Raw genomic sequence first — 20,686 nt, 5'->3', positions numbered from 1 at the left:
AGTATAGCTAGCGGTCATATTGTACAAGAAAAAAAGTTACAATATAATGACAATGCTAATTTTATATTTAAGATACTTAATAAATTCAAATATATATAGATAAAATTAAAATATTTTATTTAAGTATTTGACCTTTAGGTAGATATTTCTTAGGGTTCTCCACTAAATTTGTCATTTTGCATTTAATAAAAATATTTTAGGACATAAATGTAGATTTATGTTCGGTATGATATCAGAGTTTTATTAAATATTAACACATGGAATTTTAAATGAATACTTAATCAATTGGACAATTCCACATGACGAACATCTCATAGTTAGATTGAGTTTACAATTTACATATATTTTATACATAATTTAAATGTGATCAAATAATCCCACTATGATATATATACTGATTTGGCTATTGAATATAGTTCAGTGATAATTGACATATATGTCTTAAACTAAAATGTCGTGAGTTTAATCTCCACCTTACATATTATACTAAAAAAAATAATGGTTTGGCTTTTTGGTCATTAAATTGTAAAAAAAAAAAACCAGTGGAAATAAAGGTTTTTAAAATCTATAACAATTTATTTTCACATTTTAAATTGAAAGAAAAATAGTTTTGTATATAAATATCTTTTATGCGATAAATATATAAAAAAAATGAAATTTTTTTAAAAGAAGTAAAAAAGTTTATTAATAAATAAACTCAAATTGTTTTAGATATTTGAAGAGTGTAAATCTATCTAATTCTAACAAAAAAGAAAAAGAATATAATATTAATAAATAAACTCAAGTTATTTAAGATTTGAAGAATGTATTGACCACCAAATCTCTTGATTCTATCCAAGTTAAATCATAAATTTAGTCCTCATCGTTGGAGTACAATTTTAATTTAATTTATATCATTAAAAAATTTAATCCTTATGATTGAAGTCAAATATGTGATATATTTTCCAATAAGAAAATTTGCAGGTTGATAGAAAACGGTTTAGGGACACGTTGTGAAGTTTTAGGAATTAGAGTAAATTATTAAATTCGAAAATAGAACCAAAATTTGTAATATAACTATTATTATTATTTTTCACATATATATATTTAAATCCAAACTTAATAGTTAATCCTCACATTTTTATCAAAATTGCATTTTCCTACAACATTATTACGATTTACGAAAGCCTATTTGCTTCATACGGCGAGAAGAGAATTTGAAGAGGGAGAGAGAGGAGGTCTTCTGCTAGACGGTGGTGGCTGCCATGGAAGGTTCCTCCAAGGTTTTTTAATATTCAAGCGAAAGAGAGACATAACCAGAAGCAAAATTCGTTGAAGATTATGGAACACACACAAAAACGTAGATTATAACTTCTTCGCATAATATATATGTTTTTATATATATATATGTAACGAGTATGACATTTTGCAGCAAGGTTTCGTGGAAGCTTTGTCTTATGCTGAGAATAAATTTTATCCCTACGTTATCGCTTCCGATCATCTCCGCTTATTTCCTTCCGTTGTTAGTCATTTGCTTCAACCCTAGAGTTTAGGCCCTTTTGGTTTTGATTCGTCACTTTCCGCTGGTTCGTTCCTTTTTCCGCGTCGCTTTTTGTTTGCCTTCGTCCGAGGAAGTTTGGGACGGAAATCAAGATATATTCGCCGAAAATTTTGGTTTTCGCGTTGGATTTTGTGGGTGGTGGGTTGGGTCGGCGATGAAGTAGGGTTTTACCGGGACATACTTTGGAATCGGGCCGATTTTGCAAGTTCTTTCGTGGTGGGTAGTTGCTGGGGTTGGGATCATAGATTGAAAGCTGGTGTACGGCTGGCGGTGAGCTTTAGAATTTACTTGTTTTGAAGGTCACCGAACACTGCAGACGATATTAATTGTTTAGGGATTATAGATCAAGCTACTTTAGGAGTGAAGTGGTGATTGCAGATTTGGGATCTTAGTAGGGGGTTAAGGTCTAATGCTGGAATTTCAAAGTCTAGCAGAAAGGGCGGAACGTAATCTGGACGAACTGTTGATTTTGACTTTCCTTGCGGTGTCTTAGCCATAGACTACGGATTGGTCTTCCCGTATTCATCACTTTTCGGGATTGATTCTTCTTTTTCGTGAAAAAGGGGTCTAATTTGGCTGTGTAATCTTGTTGGCTGGGAACCTCTGGTCGATATTATTATTCATTGTGTATAAGATGAGCTCAAGCGTGACAGAAGCTATCCCTAATGGCGGCAAGTTACTGGTTCATATTTCTGAGAATGGGCGCTCATTCGAGCTTGACTGCAATGAGGGTATGCTAGTTGAGGATGTCATGCGCTTGATTGAATCGGTCACCCGGATTAACTGCAATGATCAGGTTATTCTCTCTTTGGATGTTAGACTGGAATCACAGAGACCCCTTTCAGCTTACAAGCTTCCAGCGGACGATCGGGAAGTTTTCTTGTTTGATCGAACCCGGCTACAAAGCAATTCACCCCCACCTCCGCCGGAGCAGGTTGATATTCTTGAGGTTGTTGAACCACCATCACCTTCCTCTTCTCAAGATTCTCATCCTTTAGATAATGCCTCAGACCCTGCTTTGAAGGCTTTGCCTTCTTATGAGCGGGAGTTTCGTTACCACTATCACAAGGCTCATACAATATTCAGTAGTACGGTGATGAAATTGGATAACTGCGAGAGACTTTTGAGGGAGCAGAAGGTTCAAGAGAGAGCGTTAGAGGTTGCAAGGGGTAATTTGGATCAGTACTATAAAATGATTAATCAGAACTACACAGATTTCATGAAGCGTTATTTGCAGCAGTACCGAGTTCATTCTGATCTGTTAGTGAATTGGCGTAGAGATATTGAGAAATTGAGATTGGTTAAGCTTCATCCTGCCTTACAAACAGCCAGCTGCAAGTGCTTACTGGATTTTGTGAAGGAGGATAGTTTGCAGAAGTCAGCAGAAAATTGCGGCAGTTCGCACACCCAGTTTGAGAACAAAGTTTTACAATTTAAGCTGATGTTTAACGATGTTAAGCGTAAAGTTGAGGATTTATTTTCCAGCAGGACCTCTTTTCCTGTAAAAAGTTTGGAAGCTAATATTAAGGAGCATCAGCGGTTTATCAATGAACAAAAAAGTATAATGCAGTCCTTGAGGTTAGATTCTGTTTACTTTTGCAATAGCTCAAGCATCAGACCTGCTTTACTACTACCATCTGGTTTTGTCTTGGGGGTGTGAATTCCTCCTCTCAAATAAAAAAATTCACGTTTTTGTTTTTCCTTTAATCCTCACTTTGTGTATTCAAAACCTATTTTCTCACTTTTTATTGTCTCAATACGTGCTAGATTGCTGTGGTACTAACTGAATATGTGCGAGTTTACATGTCTATTACACAGTAGTTATTAACTGTTGAAGTGTGTTCATAATGACTCTAAAATTTTGTTTGTGCATAATAATGCAGCAAAGACGTTGATACTGTAAAGAAACTGGTGGATGATTGCGTATCTTGTCAGTTATCTTCCTCACTTCGCCCTCATGATGCAGTCTCAGCCCTAGGTCCTATGTATGATGTCCATGCCAAAAATCACCTGCCAAGAATGCAAGCTTGTGATCGTGCAGTTTCCAAGCTACTTGATTTTTGTAAGGATAAAAAGATTCAAATGAACAACTTCTTGCACCATTACATGCAAAAGATTGCTTATTTCTCTTACATCATCAAGGATGTCAAATTACAGTTTCCTGTTTTTAAAGAGGCAATGGGGCGTCAAGATAACCTGTTTATGGACCTGAAGTTAGTGCGAGGGATTGGTCCAGCCTATAGAGCTTGCCTTTCTGAAGTTGTGAGAAGGAAAGCTTGCATGAAGCTTTACATGGGTATGGCTGGTCAAATGGCTGAAAGGCTTGCAAGAAAGAGGGAAGATGAGGTTAGAAGACGTGAGGAGTTTGTGACAGAACATGGTTCATACCTTCCTAGGGATGTAATAGAATCTATGGGATTAAATGATATTCCTAACCCGTGTGATGTCCATATAACTCCTTATGATGACCGTTTAATTGACGTTGATATTTCAGACATTGATCATTATGCTCCTGAGTACTTGTTAGGACTCCCTTCAAAGAGTGAGAAGCAAGGAATCAAGAATTCCTCTCTAAACTTGGTTGGAACTTCGAGTTCAGTTGAGGCTGAAGAGATTTCAAAGGACACCTTTGAGAGTTATGATTCCGAGGAGCTTGTCGAAGGTTCTGAGTTAGTTGAAATTGCTGGAACCAGCAAGATGGAGGTTGAAAATGCAAAATTGAAAGCTGATCTTGCTTCTGCTTTGGCTATGATTTGTTCATTCTCTCTTGAATATGATTCATTGGGTGATAGCAAACCAGACAGTATCTTAAAGAATGCTGCTGAAAAAACAGCTGAAGCCTTGCGTCTTAAGGATGAATATGGAAGACGACTTCAATTTATGCTTAAAACTAAGCAGATGCAGTGTGAATCATATGAAAGACGCATTAAGGAATTGGAACAAAGACTGTCAGATCAGTATTTGCAAGGGAAAAATCTCTCAAATAGTGATTTTGCAGTTTTGGCTGAAAAGAGTGACAATTGCAAGCCACAAATCGTAGGTGGTCCAGAAGCTCCTGCACCTTATATATCAACTACAGAGCCAATGGATGAGGTTTCTTGCATCTCAAATTCCCTGGATACAAAGCTGGGGATTTTTGCTGGACAGCCTGGTAGAGCTGCAGAAGCAGTTGATGAAAATATGATGGATTCCCGTGGTGATCAGAATCCTCATTTGGATTCCTCAATGATGGAGCAAAATCGTGAAGAATTTCAAGAAAACGATAAATATGTGAGAGATAGAATGGTAGGACATATGGGAATATCTCTGACAAACAGTTCTACAGCTGAGAGCATGCCTCGGTCTCTGAATGTTTTACCGTGTGAAACAGTGGAGGATCCCAGTTTGGAATCTAATCTTGAGAATGGTCTTCTGTTGGAGTTGCAAAATGAACTTGCAGACAAGACTACTCTGTTGAGTGAAACTGAAACCAAACTTAAAGGTGCTATGGAGGAGGTTGCTGTACTGAAGAGGGAGTTGGAAGCCAGTAGGAAGCTTCTTGATGAATCTCAGGTACTATTTGATTGTTCTTTTTTTTCCGTTGAAGATTTTCCTCCCATGAAACTTTGTTTATAACTTAACCAATGCTTTGACAGCCTTCCCTTCCTTTCCTTTCCTTTCCATTTTTTACCGTTTTGGTGACTTGTAGCTTTCTCTTATATGTTTCTCACTATTATCCATCCTACATCCTTTCCTTTTTATATGCACGGATCCTTTAGCCTTTTGTGTTGATGTGATTGAGTACGATTTACATGAACAATATATGAAAAGCCACTGATGGGGGTTATTAGAAAAATATGATGATAGGTTAGAACGTCTTTTACTAATTTCTTTTAGGGATTCTTTTAACCATATTAAATTAGCAGTATTATAGAGGTTGTCTATGTTTTGTGACCAAAATCTAGCTTTCTTGGGGACATTTATTAGAAGCATTTTGTTTGAGTCTAGGTATAATTTTTTATGATAATGGATATGCTTTACTACACTCTCTTTCCTGGGGTGAGGATAAATGTTAGCGGAGTTGTCTGTTTAGTCAATTCGTTTGGCAGCTGGAAGCCATGGGAAAAATGGTGGTTTTTCTGATAGTATTTTGATTCTTTGAACTAAAACGGTTATGAATGGGTCATTCAGATAAAGATGCTAGCTTCTTAAATGAGGATACAATGGAAGATTCCAATCTTGATAGTGAGGATTCTGATTTTGGATGTGAATCTCATTCTGATTTTGATAGTGAGTTATCTGATTAATCACTATCGCTAGCTGAGGCGAGGTGTGCCAAAATGTGCATTAGTTCTTGTCGAGGTGAGATAACTTCAGTTAAATGAGTGTCCTGAACTATCTCCACTCTTAAATTGCATGGAACTTGAGGAAAGAGCTTCACTACTGCCTCCTTTAAGAATTGCAAATGATTGGATAAACCCATATTGTTGGAGGTTTCTGAGAGAACTTGCTTTGTTTTGGCACTAAACCATTTGTCGCAAGTATGAGACTGAAAATTGTGGTTCACAAGGATACATTATTCATGAACTGATGAAGGGTCATGGTGAAAGAAGGATTTGATCTCAACTCTGTGTTCATACTAAGAAACAACATATAATTATTTTTTCGGAGGATCACTGGTGAGGAGGGGGCTTCTGAGAAAAGAGTTTGTTGCTAATTGTTCGAATGAAGACCAAGGAGATTCCAAGTTTCCAACTCATGCTTCAGAAGGCCGATTCAAAATCAAGACTTGAAGGATTGAAGTGCTCTATCTTAGACATACTTGGTCGTTACTATTGTCATTACCTCTGTCTTGGATGAATTTTTGGCAATCGTTGTGATTTTCAAAGTTGATCATTGAGACTCTGTTTCATAATATTTTTGGAACTACAAAGTTCTCTCTCAATTAAAGCTGATTTTTCATTAAAAAGAGAACTTATTGAAACTAGAATTCTTTTTCCTATTAAAACCAATTAGAGGATTTTTTTGCAAACCCTTGTCTCTTTTGGGTTGATTCTTGATCATCCGTTGTAATTAGGGTGTGCCTGTTGTTTTGAATTGAGGTGTGTGCCGTGTTTCCTTTTAAAAAAAGGGAAAAAAGGTCTCCGGGAATCATATAATTTTAGGCCGCTTAGTTGAATTTTACTAAGATGTGTTTCCCTGCCCTCCTTCATAAGAGCTCCCCTCATTTGGAGTCTGTCTTGGGCTGAGTATGTGCTAGTTTTTTGGAAAGGAAATGCGGCTTTTGTGGTAAGATGAGAAGTTATATACAGATGTTTGAGGTTATAAAGGGGTGGCTGCTAAAAGCTAGAGCAAAGATTTTAGGAGATGTGTTTCAAGAGCAATGCATGGAACCATTTTGGGGGAGAGAAATCTCAGAGTTTCTGGGGGAGTAAGATCCATTTTTTATTCTTTTAGAAATGGTGTATAGCTTACGATATATCTGTGTTTAAAATACAAGAAATTCTTTTGCACCTATTGCTTATACATTGGAAAGATCTTATTCACTAGTTTTGCTGGCAGGGGCTTCCTTAGGCTGTTCTTTTGTTTCTCGTGTTTATATATATCGTTTCTTATCTTAAAATAAAAAAGAAATTGTGAGTCTCCCTTTTGGAGTTTATGAAAGGGCACCTCCTTCCTCTCTACTAGGCTGGTTCAAGTAGTACATCTTCCATTTCCTCCGTTAACATTTTCCTTGTCAACAATCTTCATGAATGGCAAGTTCCATCCCAATCCTTTTTCACTGTCTACTCACTCACAACAATCTGTTCTTCTTGGAACGCTTTTATTCATTATTGTAAAGTACACTCTTTGTTAAAGAAACTTATCTTTGTTGATTTGATACAGATGTACTTTTTTCATTATTTTATTATTTTTATTAGTTTAACAACATATGAGGTGAGGGTAGGATCAAACCTCCAATCTTTTGATCGATACTATATGTTTTATCCAGTTGAGCTATGCTCTGCTCAGCTTAGCTTGATATGGATATGGATGTACTTGTTTTCCATTTCTTCTGATGCACAGGAAGTGACCTCCATCTCCCTGTGAAATGAATCAGTTATGAGATATTCAATAACTAAGAGTTCTAATGTGATCTAGAATCCAAGTTCATCATTTATGTCTATGCTTTCTGGTATATAGTGCTGAGGCAAAATGATATCTCCTTTTGAACTACCACAGTTCTCTGTTGACTGTTAGTCTTCAGCTTCCTCGAGTTTTGACGTGCATTGCTTACGGTGGAAACACAATATTAGTTCTACCATATTTACCTATGATTTGTGAAAGAGTTGTTTTCCATTTTCTTTCTTTTTAAGTTTTTATCATCGTGACCAGTAATTTTTCTCTGGTTTTTGTTGTAAATTGTTTTCTATCCATCCTTGCAGATGAATTGTGCCCACTTGGAGAATTGCCTACATGAAGCAAGGGAAGAAGCTCAAACACATCTTTGTGCAGCTGACCGTAGGGCTTCAGAGTATAGTGCACTTCGTGCATCAGCTGTGAAAATGCGGGGCCTTTTCGAAAGATTAAGGAGTTGTGTTTATGCTTCGGGCGGAGTTGCCAGTTTTGCTCATTCAATGCGCACGTTAGCGCAATCTTTAGCAAAGTAAGTTAGTTTCGTTTTCTGCACAGTTGCTGGTTTCCGAACCATTGACCTTGCCCACATTGAAATAAATGCACCTTGTTTCTTGTCTTGTATACTGATTTAAAATTTGTTTATATTTTATTGTTATTTTCCCACAAATGAATGAATCTCTCCTGTTTCAAGTTTTTTTCTCTTTTAATATTACATGCATTTTTAAGTGCGCTAGTATTCTAATGGATTCTAGGATGATGAATCTGATCCCAACATATTTGCTTTCTTAGTCCTTCATGCAGCAATATTAACTTTAATTTTGCTATCAAGTAGATAAAGATACGGAACTTAGAAAGCTAATTTCCTGATACTTGAACAAATGACTTCCCTAAAAGGATTTTCGGATATTTTTATTAAGTCCCTAAAAAATCCTCCTACTTGTGAGATAATTCTAGGAAAAACTTTAGAGAGATGGCTGGACTTGTAAATGTAATTCCTCTCTATTTTCCATCTAGTTCTAATTCTGGATTCAGAAGATTTTTCTTGTGTGAGTATCTATTTGATTTATGAAACTAATCTAGAATTCTTTTAGTTCTGGTAGTGACAATGAAAATGATGGTACAATCGAATTCCGCAAATGCATCTGCACCATAGCGGATAGAGTTGGATTTTTGGCCAAACATCGTGAAGAATTACTTGAGAAATACCCAAAGCTTGAAGCTGCTAATGAACAACTTATGAAAGAATTGGAAGAAAAGAAAGAGCTTGTTCAAACTTTGTACGCAAAGCATCAACTCGAGAAACAGGTAAATTTCCTTTATGATAATGGAATAGCATTCCTCTAAAAAATTATGGACGTCTTAAGAACTGTTTATATGATCTACCCTCGGTCATTGTTCAAATATATTGTTGGTTTATGATTGGTTTTGGATTTTACGTTGTCTCGAGCAATTAGCTGAATTGCGGTGTCATTACATTGATCTCTGAAACAGGCAAACAAGGAGAAAATTTCTTTTGGTCGAATGGAAGTCCATGAGATTGCTGCATTTGTTCGGAATGCAGCTGGGCATTATGAGGCAATCAATCGGAACTGTGCGAATTACTACCTATCTGCCGAATCCGTGGCTTTGTTTGCAGACAATCTCCTTACCCGATCTAACTACATTGTTGGGCAGATTGTCCACATTGAACGCCAGACCGTGAAGCCATCACCGCCTTCTCCTCGGCCTGACCACGGTAGGGCGGATCAAACTGATTGTGTGATCTCCGATTCAGGGACTGATAGGTTGACCTTGAATTCAGGTTTATCTTCGAACCCATACAGTCTCCCGGTCGGATGTGAATATTTCATAGTGACCGTAGCGATGTTACCCGATACTGCTATTCATTCTACAGCTTCCTGATCCCTGGCATTCAACAGACTGACATGATGGAAGATCCCAAGTGTACATATCAATAACATCGAAGAACAATTGTTGGGAGGTGAACTTTTCAGTTTTCCTTTTGTACAAATTGATGGTGGAATGAGTCTTTTTTTAACCCCTCACACTCACTTTATACCCATCTCTCTCTTTGTATATATTTAACGGTACAGTGTGGAAACTGTGAATATTATTGCTACTTAGTCCTTAGTTTGACTCTCTACTTGACTTCTATATATATATATATTATAAAGAACTTATGAAGTTTATTAGTTCAAAATGTCAATATTGGAGTTTGTGATAATATGCCTTGCAGCAATCTTATTTTCTCACAGGTCCTCTTTTTAGGTTCTAAAGCTTCAACTTTTGCCTATTTAAGAAGTTGAAAGCTTCTTAATTGTAGGGATTTTGTATCTAGTTTGAATTGGGAGTTGTTTTGAAAAATGATATTTTAATGTTAAGAACAAGAGTTTTGTGAAATTAAATTCAACTAATTACCTTTTAAAGTTCTATTTTTCTTTTTCTAAATGTAGACATATCTTGTAATTATTTTTCGGCAGTGAGTCTTTATAATTTGAACAAGTGTTTGATGTTGTTATCAAATGTTAACAAAGACATTTTTTTTTTGGCTTTAATGCGACAGAGACAATGAGCATGTCAAATGCAAACATTGTTTACACACACACTTATGTAAGGTTCAAATATAATTTTGTCGATTTTAATACTTGGTATTTTAAAATATCCATTTTAATTTTTGTACTTTCAATTTTTGTCTATTTTAATTTTTGTACTTTTGGAAGGTTTGTTTTGGACCCATTATTTTATTTTTTATTTTTAACATAGACTATACTCTCTCTATTTCTTGAGATGTGACATAATTTTATATTAAATGGTTCGTTGTGTATAAGTTAAAATTATCACCTTTTAAAAGTTAAAAATATAGGAATTAAAATGGTCAAAATCAAAATTATCACCTATTATTAATTAAAAATATAAAAATACAATGAATCAAATTAAAAATATGAACATTTTCAAATACAGAGGTGATAGGGGCATTTCAGAGATTCAGTCAAATTAAAAACCAAATTAGAACTAAAATTGGAGGGACTAGGTAGGATCCAAAACGTGCAGCTCATTTTATATATCTCAAAGTTTGTATCAACTCTAAAATAGATTAATTGACCAACGGATATTCAATTTACAACTTATGTAAGACTGACAGTCTCATAACGTTACAGGGGAAAGAATTAAAACAGCTGTAGATGTAGATAAAATGCCTAAATACATCAATTACACATACAGGATTCTTCATCAATATATATTTCAGAATCCCATGAGGATTTTCGTCATCCGCCTTTAAACCGTCCAGTCCCCAGTTTCTGTAACAAGTTACAGAAAGACTTAACTTTCGCTATCTTCTTCTGAGATGTTGAACAAGAACTTTGGGATAGAAGCGATTCGAGGAAGCTGCAACAGCAGTTCACCAAACGAGTCCTTCCTAGTCATACCAACTGCCTGCTTGGTACCCGAGCTATCTTTCACATCATCTGTAAAAGCTTTAACATCACCTCTCAATATGTTACTGACTTTATCGTTCTTCCTGTCATTGGGTCCCTCGCCACGGCTTTCATCATTGAACAGTGAATTCTGAGTCGTGGTATTGGTTGTGTCTTTCTGCAAGAGACAACAGAGAGAATTCACCCTTTTCATGAGAGATTTTTCATCAGAAGTTGTAGATTGATTGTCATTAAGCAGATATTGTGCAATATCCTCTAGAATGTCTTGGTATTCTGGTCCTTGGTTGGCAAATGATGGATTTGCCGCTGTCATCTGTTCCGTAATACAGTGTCCAATATGATTCACGAGATCGCTCATCGACATGGACGGGTGGAGCCCAGGAACTTTCATTTGTTCCCAATTTCTTGGGCTTCTAGAACTACCAACTTCAAAATTTGCACTTGCTTCGGCTGCACAAGATTCCATTTTTTATCAGAAACAAAGGAAGAAGAACGCAGGATACAAACAAACGTGCAACTGATTCCGGGCAGAATCCTAGAAAAAGGTACAACACCAAGATAACAAACACAATTTACAAAGAAAATCAATGACAAGGAATATTTTGACCATTCAACTCATGACGTACACACCGTGTGACTTTTTTGAACTCACAGGACACTTGGCAAGCAGAACAATTTTGCACCAAGAACCTTTGAACTAAAAGACATGCTTTCCTTTTGTCCTTTCAATTAAAGAGCACGGACGAATAAAAACATCATTCAACCATGATAATACACGTAACTCATAAGCAGAAATATGGTATGTAAAAAGCATGTTAATCCTTCACTAAACTCATATGTTTACAGTATCATCTTTCCTTCATATCTTCCCTTTGAAAGCAAAAGATCCATTTAAGTCTTCAGTTGTCAAGCAGGGATGATATGCGATAGCTGAAGAGATTCTCTCTACCGGGCCCCATTTTTTATTACTTCTTAACTTATTCAATAATATTTTAATCAAACAATCAGATAATTACAGAATACAAAAAAAAAGTATGTCAAACATATCCACCAAAATGCACAAAACAACAGCAGTTCCATAAATTGTCACCTGAGCAAGGTGATGGGGCTTCTTGAGAGTGATGTTCTACAGTTGTACAAGTAGAGTCTTGTTGTTCTATCTTCAAGGATGATTGCTGAGTAGATGGTGAGGCACCGTCTGTCAGAACAGATACAGTAGATCCTTTACTAGTTTCTGCTTGGTGTTCTGGATCCTCAAAAACAGAAACCCTTCGTTCAAAATATGGTGAATCCAAAACTATCTCTGGCTGTCGGCTTAAGAAGTTAAGACGCATATCACACTGGATTAGCTTTTCAAAGTGCTTGTTCAATAGTCCTTGAGGACATTGCAGAAAATGTTGCCTAACAATCACAAAATTAGATTTTCCATTATGATAATTACCAAATAGTGCTAGACATATAGGGCAGGTTTCAAGGATCTTTTTAAATTGATTCTAATTGGTGGGGGGGGGGGGGGGGGGGGGGTGTTTGGGGGGGTGTTGGAGAAGATTTAAAGTGTAAGTTCATTCTTATCATGAGTGTTTTGTATCTATCCAAGTGATATACATTAGGCATGCGTATGCTAATGCATCTAATATGTTCAGGTATGTGCAAGGCATATTTTATTCTCCTCATCCAAGCAAAAAAAAAAAAAGAAAGAAAAAAAAGTAGAGAATAGGAGAGAAAATAATGCCTCTTAAAAATCATTTCATCTTGAAAGTTGATTTTCTAAACCATATGTGCCTTCAGTGGATCAGGATCTACGTTTCAGTTATTCTAAATAGATGGAAAGTTGCCAGCAACAAGAAAATTCCATGGTCAAAGACAGATTTCTTTATGCCCAAGAAGTGAAACTCAAGTCGGCACTAAAAAATTTGGGAGGAAAGGAAAATGAAAAGATAACAAAATCTAATTCTCTCATTCGTGAATCTCAGAAACAATATAACAAATCAGAACTTCCTCTACTAAAAAAAATTAACGGAAGACATCAAGAATATCCATAGTTGTAAAGAGAACTTTTTTTGTGCAAATAAAGAAAAGAACTTAAATCAACCTAGCTTCCATCGATCTCAATTGGGAACTAAAGTGTTTGATCATAAAATTTGATACTCTTCAAAAATTGTAAAATCACAAGCATTACCTGTGTATGGTAGCCTGGCCATCAGTAAAGTCAGCAGTTGCCTGCCATAGTGTGTGCTTTCTTGGCTGAGGGTTTGTCTCCCGGAAGAAAAGGGGCTGCCTAGCCAACTACAGAAAATATAACCAACAAATGAAAATAGGCTTTCACTCAACATATACAAAAAGTCCTGCATAAAAATGCACAAACTCTCGTGCATAAAGAGGGAAAGGACGCAAGTCAAGCAGAAGACAGAAATAAGAAGTTCGTACCACCACATTTAATGTACCAGGTCCGTTATCAGGGCAGTGTGCCTTTAAGGCCATGATATCAGACCACTGGATTTCTATTTTACTCTTCAATCCACCTTCAAGAATTTCCCATACAAGCTTATGCTTAGCAAAATAACATTTTGCCACCAGATCACCTTCATATCTTGATTTATACTGTCAACAAACAAGACCTAAATTACTTGATATCCACAACATTATCCAATCATTAGAATCACAGGGGAGATCGATTTTACCTCCCAACCTCCGATTCTTAGAAGTGTCGCAGGAAAGTTTGATGCCTTCAGCTTGTCAGTGGAGCCCGAAACAGCAGTGCCTTTATTTTCCTTTATTATTGAAGAGTTGAAGCTTTCACATTCCGCCACATCACTTGAAGTAGCAGTTGATTGAGAAAGCTTCATTTGGATTAGATCCAACAGTGAAGGGCTCTTCCTCAATCGCAAGCCAAGAGGGCTAGGCTCATCAAGCGGATTATATTGTGAAGGCGGTACAGGAAAATCTTCGGTTCCATCACTCTGCTGCTTCTCGTTAGACAAGATCGAGCAAAAAAGGGCAAACAAAAAAACCAAAATCATTTCAACGGATGACAAATCACAAATTAAAAAAAATTTCCGTAACTATTCAATAATCAAACGCACATAATCTCGCTCCCCAGAAGTAAAAAAAAAAAGAACAAAAAAACACACACACACATACACACACACAGAGAATGAGCAGAAAATTTCATTTCCATTCACTGGGATGCCGAAAAAGCATTCAGAATACCAATCTCGATTAAAAAAAATGGAAGAATAAAAAACAGGATAATGTTCAATTAAAAAAAAAACCATTCATCTTCATAAAATATTTCGCTGAAAAATTTTCCCTCCCGCAGCATTTCTCCGTAACCTATTAGAAGAAAAACCGATTCCACGTACCGGTGGAAACGCCGACGCCGTCGCCGTCTTCGATCGCTTGCGGAACGGACCATGCTCCTCTTCAAGAGAGTCCTCGATCTCCAGCTTCACCGGTATCTTGTCGCGAAACGACGCCATCTCCGGCTCCAGAGGACGGTTCCCGGATTTCATCAACTGCACCATCAAATTCTTCCTCTTTTCCCCCTTTTCCAGATAGAAAAAACTGAAATCAATGGCGAAAATCCAAACACAGCTCCAAAATTAATACAAGAACGAAACCCTAGAACGACGATCTGTGACCAAAATGGATAGGAAGGCGAAAGACGACGGAGATTCTGAAAGCTCAATTTTTTCTTGTTATTTTGTTTTTTTTTAAAAAATAAAAAGAGAGAGAAAGAGAAATAGAAAGAGAGATTTTTGGGAAAATCTTAACGCCGTTCAGATGAGGGATCGGGTCGCGTTGGCGGTGTCTTATTTGACGGCGATCACGTGTGGTGACACGTGCGGTCGGATTATAAATAGATAATTCGCCTTTGTTATATACATGTATGTATTGATAAGTTATAATGGATGTTTTTTTTTTTTGAAAAGAATTATAATGGGTGTTAAAACTAGTTGTGAATGGTCATATTTGTAAATTTGTTACAGCGAAAAAATTAATTAAAAAAAAATTGTGCATTCATTTAGACTATTTTAATGAAATTCTCTTTTTTACCTCTTGTATAGTCGTGGGTTGTTACATAAAGTATGGATAAAGTCTCCTACAGAGAGTCGTCTTAATCCCTCCGTACTATGTTTCGAGTGTACCCCAACTATGGCTTAACGAGAGTTGAGACAGTCTTATCATCGAGTGTGCTTCATCTCATATACATGTCCGCTTCGTAATTGAACGTCAGTCTTCCATTAAGTGTCCGATGAGACCAAAGTCGAACCTAACCATTGAGCCCGATGATTGTGTATGTATCCTATTGGGAAGAACAAAAGGTCCTTATAGATGTTTATAATAGACATGCATGATCGAGATAAGTTTGATTGTCTTTTAAAACTTTCAAATTTTATCTATTTTGGTTGAACTTAAAACCGTGTCATATTCACAAATTATATTATCGAGCTAGATGAAGTACGAATAAAGAGTAGCTCCTGACACATTTTTTAGTTAAATGATTCATGAATGAATGGATATTGCATTAAGATGAGAGGATTTTAAGATATTACAAGTGTAGAACATTAGTTGAAGACAATTGAAAAGAACCAATGGGTAGGGTATTTTTTCAATATGTTACAAAAAGATTGTTCTTTTACAAATCGAATTAAGGTACCTTTGTCGTGCCTTAAACCAATTATCTCTTGATATCATAACTCCCAAAGTAATATAAAAGCAATTTGAAAAAAAAAATAAATCAAAAGCACTTAAAATGTTTTTTTGATAAATTAAAGCACTTGGGTGTAGTTTGTTTTAGGGATCTCGAATGTTTAGATACCTGACAATATAGATGTCTAATATCTTTAGATAACCACGTTTGTTTTATAGAAAAATTTATAATGATGTATGAGGATATTTGAATAGTAACATAATCGGCAAATCCAAGATGTACTCCTACAAGTAAAGGGAATCTGAATATATAAGGGAGTCTGAATATATATTGATTGTGTTTGAAAGGTTATGAATCGAATGATAAGTCCAATACCAATGTCTTGATTTCTAATGCCAATGCATTGCGACCCCATATATATATATCGTTCGCTAATATACGACCAATTAATGTTTGGATAAATATTCTTTCTGAAACCATCCTATCTCTAGGACTCACTAAATTCCCTTGTATGTTTTTTTTTTTTTGTAGAATTTCTAGTTTGGGATGGTCCAAATGTTATATATTTGTTCCAAACAACCTTTTTTATGTCTTTATTAAATTTTTTTAATCAATTTAATTTATATTAAAGTTAAATATTATTTGTAAACTACATTCATTTATATTAATTTGATTTTTTTTTTTAAAAAATTTAATATTAACCGTTAATTCCAATTTTAATTTCCATTTTTTTCTCAAAAGAAAATTATATAATTGATGGCCTTTTTATAAAATTAAAATTAAAGATAAAAAAATTGATGAAAAAATATTAAAAGAAATAATTAAGAGAAAAAATGTAATGAGAAGATACGCTGACATGGAAATCTAGAAAACTCATGTTTCAAAAGGGCATTAAAAACAAGTTGGATGCCTCATCATCCTATTTGCATTGTAAAATGTTGTATTTCTATGCTTTAAGGAATGTTTTGGTTTAATTATTATTTTTTAGTACAACAACATGTGAGGGTGGGGATTCGAACCCACGACCTTCTGATCGATAACATATGTCTTAATCAATAAATTATGTTCAGGTTGATATAAGTAGAATTTTAAAATAAGTACCATAAGCTACACTACACATTCTATTTTGAATAATGAAACGTAAATTAAATAAAATGTTTTTTTTTACTGGGAAAACAAACAAACAACAAACAAAGACAACACAATTATCAAATTAAATGAATTCCCACGTGCAAAACAAGCCCTAGATCCTCTCGGGGGGATTGTACCGACATAAGTGAATCTCATGTTTTTGAATTAACTGTACGGACACCCATGCCCTGATATCGTTATTCTCCAGCTTTTATATGCTCTGACTTGACAATGCTTTGGCTTTTCCTCTCTGGTTCAGCACTTCTTTCTTTTCTCGGCTCTTTCTTTAAAAACCTGTGCAAAAGAACCACAAATTCGAGAGTTTATGCTGTTTTTGGCCAAAGTTCTCAAGACTAAGTATATTTAGTTTAAAATTTGCAATTAAATACTAATTATGACCTAAAACCAACACACTTTGTCATTTTAATGTACATTTTCGCCCAAATAATCACGAGAATAACTCTCTTTGGAGAGTTATCAATCTACTAGTAGTATCCACCTTTCGTTTGTTCAAATTTTCTCTAGTGGGAAGAAATTTTAAAATTCTTATAAAGTCTCCACCAGAAAATTTTAATCTTCGTTGGGATCTTAGAGCTCTAGAGACATTTCCACCAACTCTCATTCTGTGATGTATCGGAAAAACTAGCCCTAGGTTTCCTGGAATTGGTCACATGGTAACCACTATTTACAATGAAGTTATCATCTTTCGTAAACTACCACAACAATCTGTTAGGTTGATCACCTCTTGGAAGGATGACATTACAAATTCTCTCCACCTCCTCTTCCTCAAATAATTTGCAGAGCAGGGGCACATTCCATTGCCTGTTGTCATCGATAAGATTGGCCACCAGAAAGTCTTCATTCGCATTCCCCCTGTTCTGAATTCTTGGGGTCGAGTTACTAGGGATCCACCGATCGTACAATGCTGAAATGCACTGCCCATTCCCCACACGCCATCTTATCCCAGTGCGTAAAAGATCCTTCCCTCACATAAGACTTTTCTCCATATGAAAGAAGCATTTCGCTTATAAGATGCCTAAAGAAAGGATGAATTCCTAAAATATTTGCATTTAAGGACTCTAGCTGCCAAAGAGTTGGGTTTAGTAATAATTCTCCATCCTTGTTTTGCCAATAGGGCTGGGTTAAAGCTTTCCATCCTTGATTTCATAAAATAAAATGTTGTTGATCTGATTTCAATTTTGCACTAATGTTGGAAAGGTTTAGGACACTATATTTAATAATATTTTGAATTTAATTACTTTTAAAAATAAATAAATTTGTTTACTGATTTTTTAAATCTACTTTTTAGGAATGTATTTAGTATTGTAACTAAAATTCGAAGGCTAAAAAGGTCTTAAACTTTTAAAATGATTCTTAAAAAGTAAAGAACTAATCGAAAACATATATGTGTTTGCATAAAAAAAATGAAACTTTTCCAATTTCCATATAGGATAATTGGAAGATTTTTAGTTTTAAAAAACATTTTATTTTTTAAAAGTTAAACTACTAGTGGTTACAAATTCTATCATAACTTTAAAATATAACTAATAGGGCTCTAATTTTTAGAAAGTGACGTGTAAGTCATTAAACTTTCAAAATCATGTGTAATAGATTTTTAAACTTTAAAAAAATTTTACTATATTTTTTAACTTTTAATTTTGTATTTAGACATTTTTAAAATTCAGTGATATATTATTCAGAAAATTGACTTTTGTGTTTAACAAATCATTTTTCTTTTAATTTTGTATCAAAATAATTTTAAAAATTCATTGATAACATAAAATTGAAAGTCTAAACACAAAAATCAACCATCAATTAGATATTTTTTAAAGTTTAGGAATTTGACACAATGAAAGTTGAGAGGTTTGTTATAACTAAGAAGCCTATAAAACAGATTTTATAAGTTTAGAGACCAAATTTATAATTCAATATATATATATTTTTAAATAATTAAATTACTGAGATGGATGATAGAACACAACAAAAAAAAATATAGTGACTGAAATCTAGGGAAAAAAATTAATTAATTAATTAATTTAGAATATTATCCCATTTGGAAAAAAAGGAAAAAGGAAAAGTAATCTAGTTACCTAGAATGCCCTTCATGACAGAGCCAGTCAGGCTTGAAAAAGAGATATTCAAGGAGTATTTTCGTCATTTTGCAACCTGGGTGGTGCAAGGATGAGCTGGCAGACAGATGCGGACAAATGGATATAGGTGGGTCCCACAAATTCCCATGAAACAATTGCCACGTGGACGGCGGTCGACAAGTCTGCAGGAGAAGTGATCAGATGCGGACGTCATGTAGATTCGTGCGGTGGGTCCTCATCGGTTATTGGTCCACGTAAGCTCAACGTCCAATCAACAATCATTGTAAGTGAGCAGAAACAGAGTTCGGATTTATTTGGTTTTTGTTTGGATTAAAGTGCGTCCAAAGATGTTGAAAAATAAAATGGAATCTCTCTCTTTATTATTATTTTTTAAAAATATATAAAATTACAAATGTGGTCGTAAAAATTGAAACCTTTGTTCCTCGTCATTAATATGTTTGCTCGCGGTAATTGTGACCTCTCGGGAGAATCGATGACTGCATCAAAGATGCACTTGCTAGTACTAGTACATCTGAGAATTCTTAATTGGCTAGTTGTAAATAGACCCAGACTGTGGGACAAAGGATTATCCCGGACCTACACCGAACGATAGAAAAAGAAATTTACTAAATGTCTTTTTCTCAACCGGCAGGGCTATGATCAAATTGACTTTTTCATATTTCTTTATCGTTAAATTACAAATTTAATTACTATGATTTTAGAAGTTTCAATTGACTTTTCCATATTTCTTTATCGTTAAATTACAAATTTGATTACTGTTGGTTTTAGAAGTTTCAATTTAGTTTTTATAGTTTTGACTGAATTTTATTTTACTCTTTATAGATTTAAGAGTTTCAATTTGGTACCTATAGTTAAATCTAAAAAAATCTCATGAACGATCTTTTTTAGAACATAAAATTTGTAATATTATTAACTTAATCGAGGAGCTATTGGTATCTTAATCATGACATGCTTAGATTTGACCCTTCTCTTAAAAAAGACTTGAAGCTAGTCTCTACTCTTTTATGGAATTTACTTTTTGAACTTTTTATTTTTACCTTCACTGTATTAAAAATTCTCATTAAAAGAAAATTAAAATTTGTGAATAAATTGAATTATTGTTTTATTAACATATTTTAATATTATAATATGTCATTTAGATGTTATTTGTTATACATCATCAAAATTGGACCCACCCATCAATAAGATTTTTTTTCCTCCAAGTGGCATTTGATCTCAAAATTTTCGCTTTTGTAGAATTGGGTCACCCAAAACGATTATGGAATACTTGAATTTAATAGTTTTCTTTTAAACATTCTACAAGACCATGTTGTTAGAATATTTACATATTTTAATAATAAAATATAGACCACATATTAATATAATTATATTATTGGGCTATTAATTGGATCGATTAAAGTGATCTATAATTTAATGAATCTATAAATCTATAGACTTTCACTGTAAACTCGTAGTCTTAATTGGTGGTGTATTTTAGTTAAGATCCAACACAATTGGTTTTTATTTTTTATTTTTTTTTTGCAACCCAACACATGTAACACATTTTTTTTCAAAATTAAATATTCTATTTGTTTCATTGAAGGTAAGAATACATTCGTTCACCTTTCTTGTTTGATCATTTAATTATTTTTTAATTTAAAAAATAATAGACTCTCTTATTCACGCGAATGAAAATATAATTTTGAGGGCCTAGAAAAAAAAATTTGGCAGAGGATCC

At 34.6% G+C, this 20,686-nt stretch overlaps 2 protein-coding genes across 6 annotated transcripts; one reads left to right on the top strand and one right to left on the bottom strand.

The window, feature by feature from the left end:
• The first annotated feature begins 1,136 nt into the window (after positions 1-1,136).
• LOC111024698 (autophagy-like protein) lies at positions 1,137-9,860 on the top strand. 3 transcript variants are annotated; one of them, XM_022302448.2, is made up of 6 exons: positions 1,137-1,339; positions 1,412-3,118; positions 3,424-5,092; positions 7,945-8,165; positions 8,728-8,941; positions 9,128-9,860. In XM_022302448.2, the coding sequence occupies exons 2-6, from the start codon at positions 2,175-2,177 to the stop codon at positions 9,536-9,538; spliced, it is 3,459 nt and encodes a 1,152-aa protein (XP_022158140.1). In that variant the 5' UTR covers positions 1,137-1,339; positions 1,412-2,174; the 3' UTR covers positions 9,539-9,860. The 3 variants fall into 3 exon arrangements, with proteins under 3 accessions (XP_022158140.1, XP_022158141.1, XP_022158139.1); XM_022302449.2 differs by having other exon boundaries at positions 1,137-3,118; positions 8,737-8,941; XM_022302447.2 differs by having other exon boundaries at positions 1,137-3,118.
• An 808-nt stretch (positions 9,861-10,668) lies between these two features.
• On the bottom strand, positions 10,669-14,839 carry LOC111024711 (uncharacterized). Of its 3 annotated transcripts, none has more exons than XM_022302477.2 (6): positions 14,436-14,839; positions 13,755-14,033; positions 13,501-13,674; positions 13,253-13,359; positions 12,164-12,474; positions 10,669-11,523 (listed from the first exon to the last, which is right to left on the bottom strand). In XM_022302477.2, the coding sequence occupies exons 1-6, from the start codon at positions 14,595-14,597 to the stop codon at positions 10,958-10,960; spliced, it is 1,599 nt and encodes a 532-aa protein (XP_022158169.1). In that variant the 5' UTR covers positions 14,598-14,839; the 3' UTR covers positions 10,669-10,957. The 3 variants fall into 3 exon arrangements, with proteins under 3 accessions (XP_022158169.1, XP_022158167.1, XP_022158168.1); XM_022302475.2 differs by having other exon boundaries at positions 13,755-14,039; positions 14,436-14,838; XM_022302476.2 differs by having other exon boundaries at positions 13,755-14,036; positions 14,436-14,838.
• Positions 14,840-20,686: the final 5,847 nt, after the last annotated feature.

Source organism: Momordica charantia (assembly GCF_013281855.1).
Source record: "Momordica charantia cultivar OHB3-1 chromosome 8 unlocalized genomic scaffold, Mcharantia_2.0 BLBB01000008.1, whole genome shotgun sequence".
Classification (NCBI taxonomy): Eukaryota; Viridiplantae; Streptophyta; class Magnoliopsida; order Cucurbitales; family Cucurbitaceae; genus Momordica; species Momordica charantia.
The sequence above is the reverse complement of the archived record's forward strand: the minus strand, read 5'-3'. Positions and strand labels throughout refer to the sequence as shown.

Bases quoted from the DNA above. Each gene is read 5' to 3' on its own strand.
- LOC111024711 (XM_022302475.2), bottom strand. From the start codon at position 14,597: ATGGTGCAGTTGATGAAATCCGGGAACCGTCCTCTGGAGCCGGAGATG. The intron at 13,360-13,500 runs GTACGAACTTCT...TATTTTCTGTAG, and splicing joins CTGGTACATTAAATGTGGTG to TTGGCTAGGCAGCCCCTTTT. The intron at 12,475-13,252 runs GTAATGCTTGTG...TGTGATTGTTAG, and splicing joins GGCCAGGCTACCATACACAG to GCAACATTTTCTGCAATGTC.
- LOC111024698 (XM_022302448.2), top strand. From the start codon at position 2,175: ATGAGCTCAAGCGTGACAGAAGCTATCCCTAATGGCGGCAAGTTACTG. The intron at 3,119-3,423 runs GTTAGATTCTGT...ATAATAATGCAG, and splicing joins AGTATAATGCAGTCCTTGAG to CAAAGACGTTGATACTGTAA. The intron at 8,942-9,127 runs GTAAATTTCCTT...TCTCTGAAACAG, and splicing joins AGCATCAACTCGAGAAACAG to GCAAACAAGGAGAAAATTTC.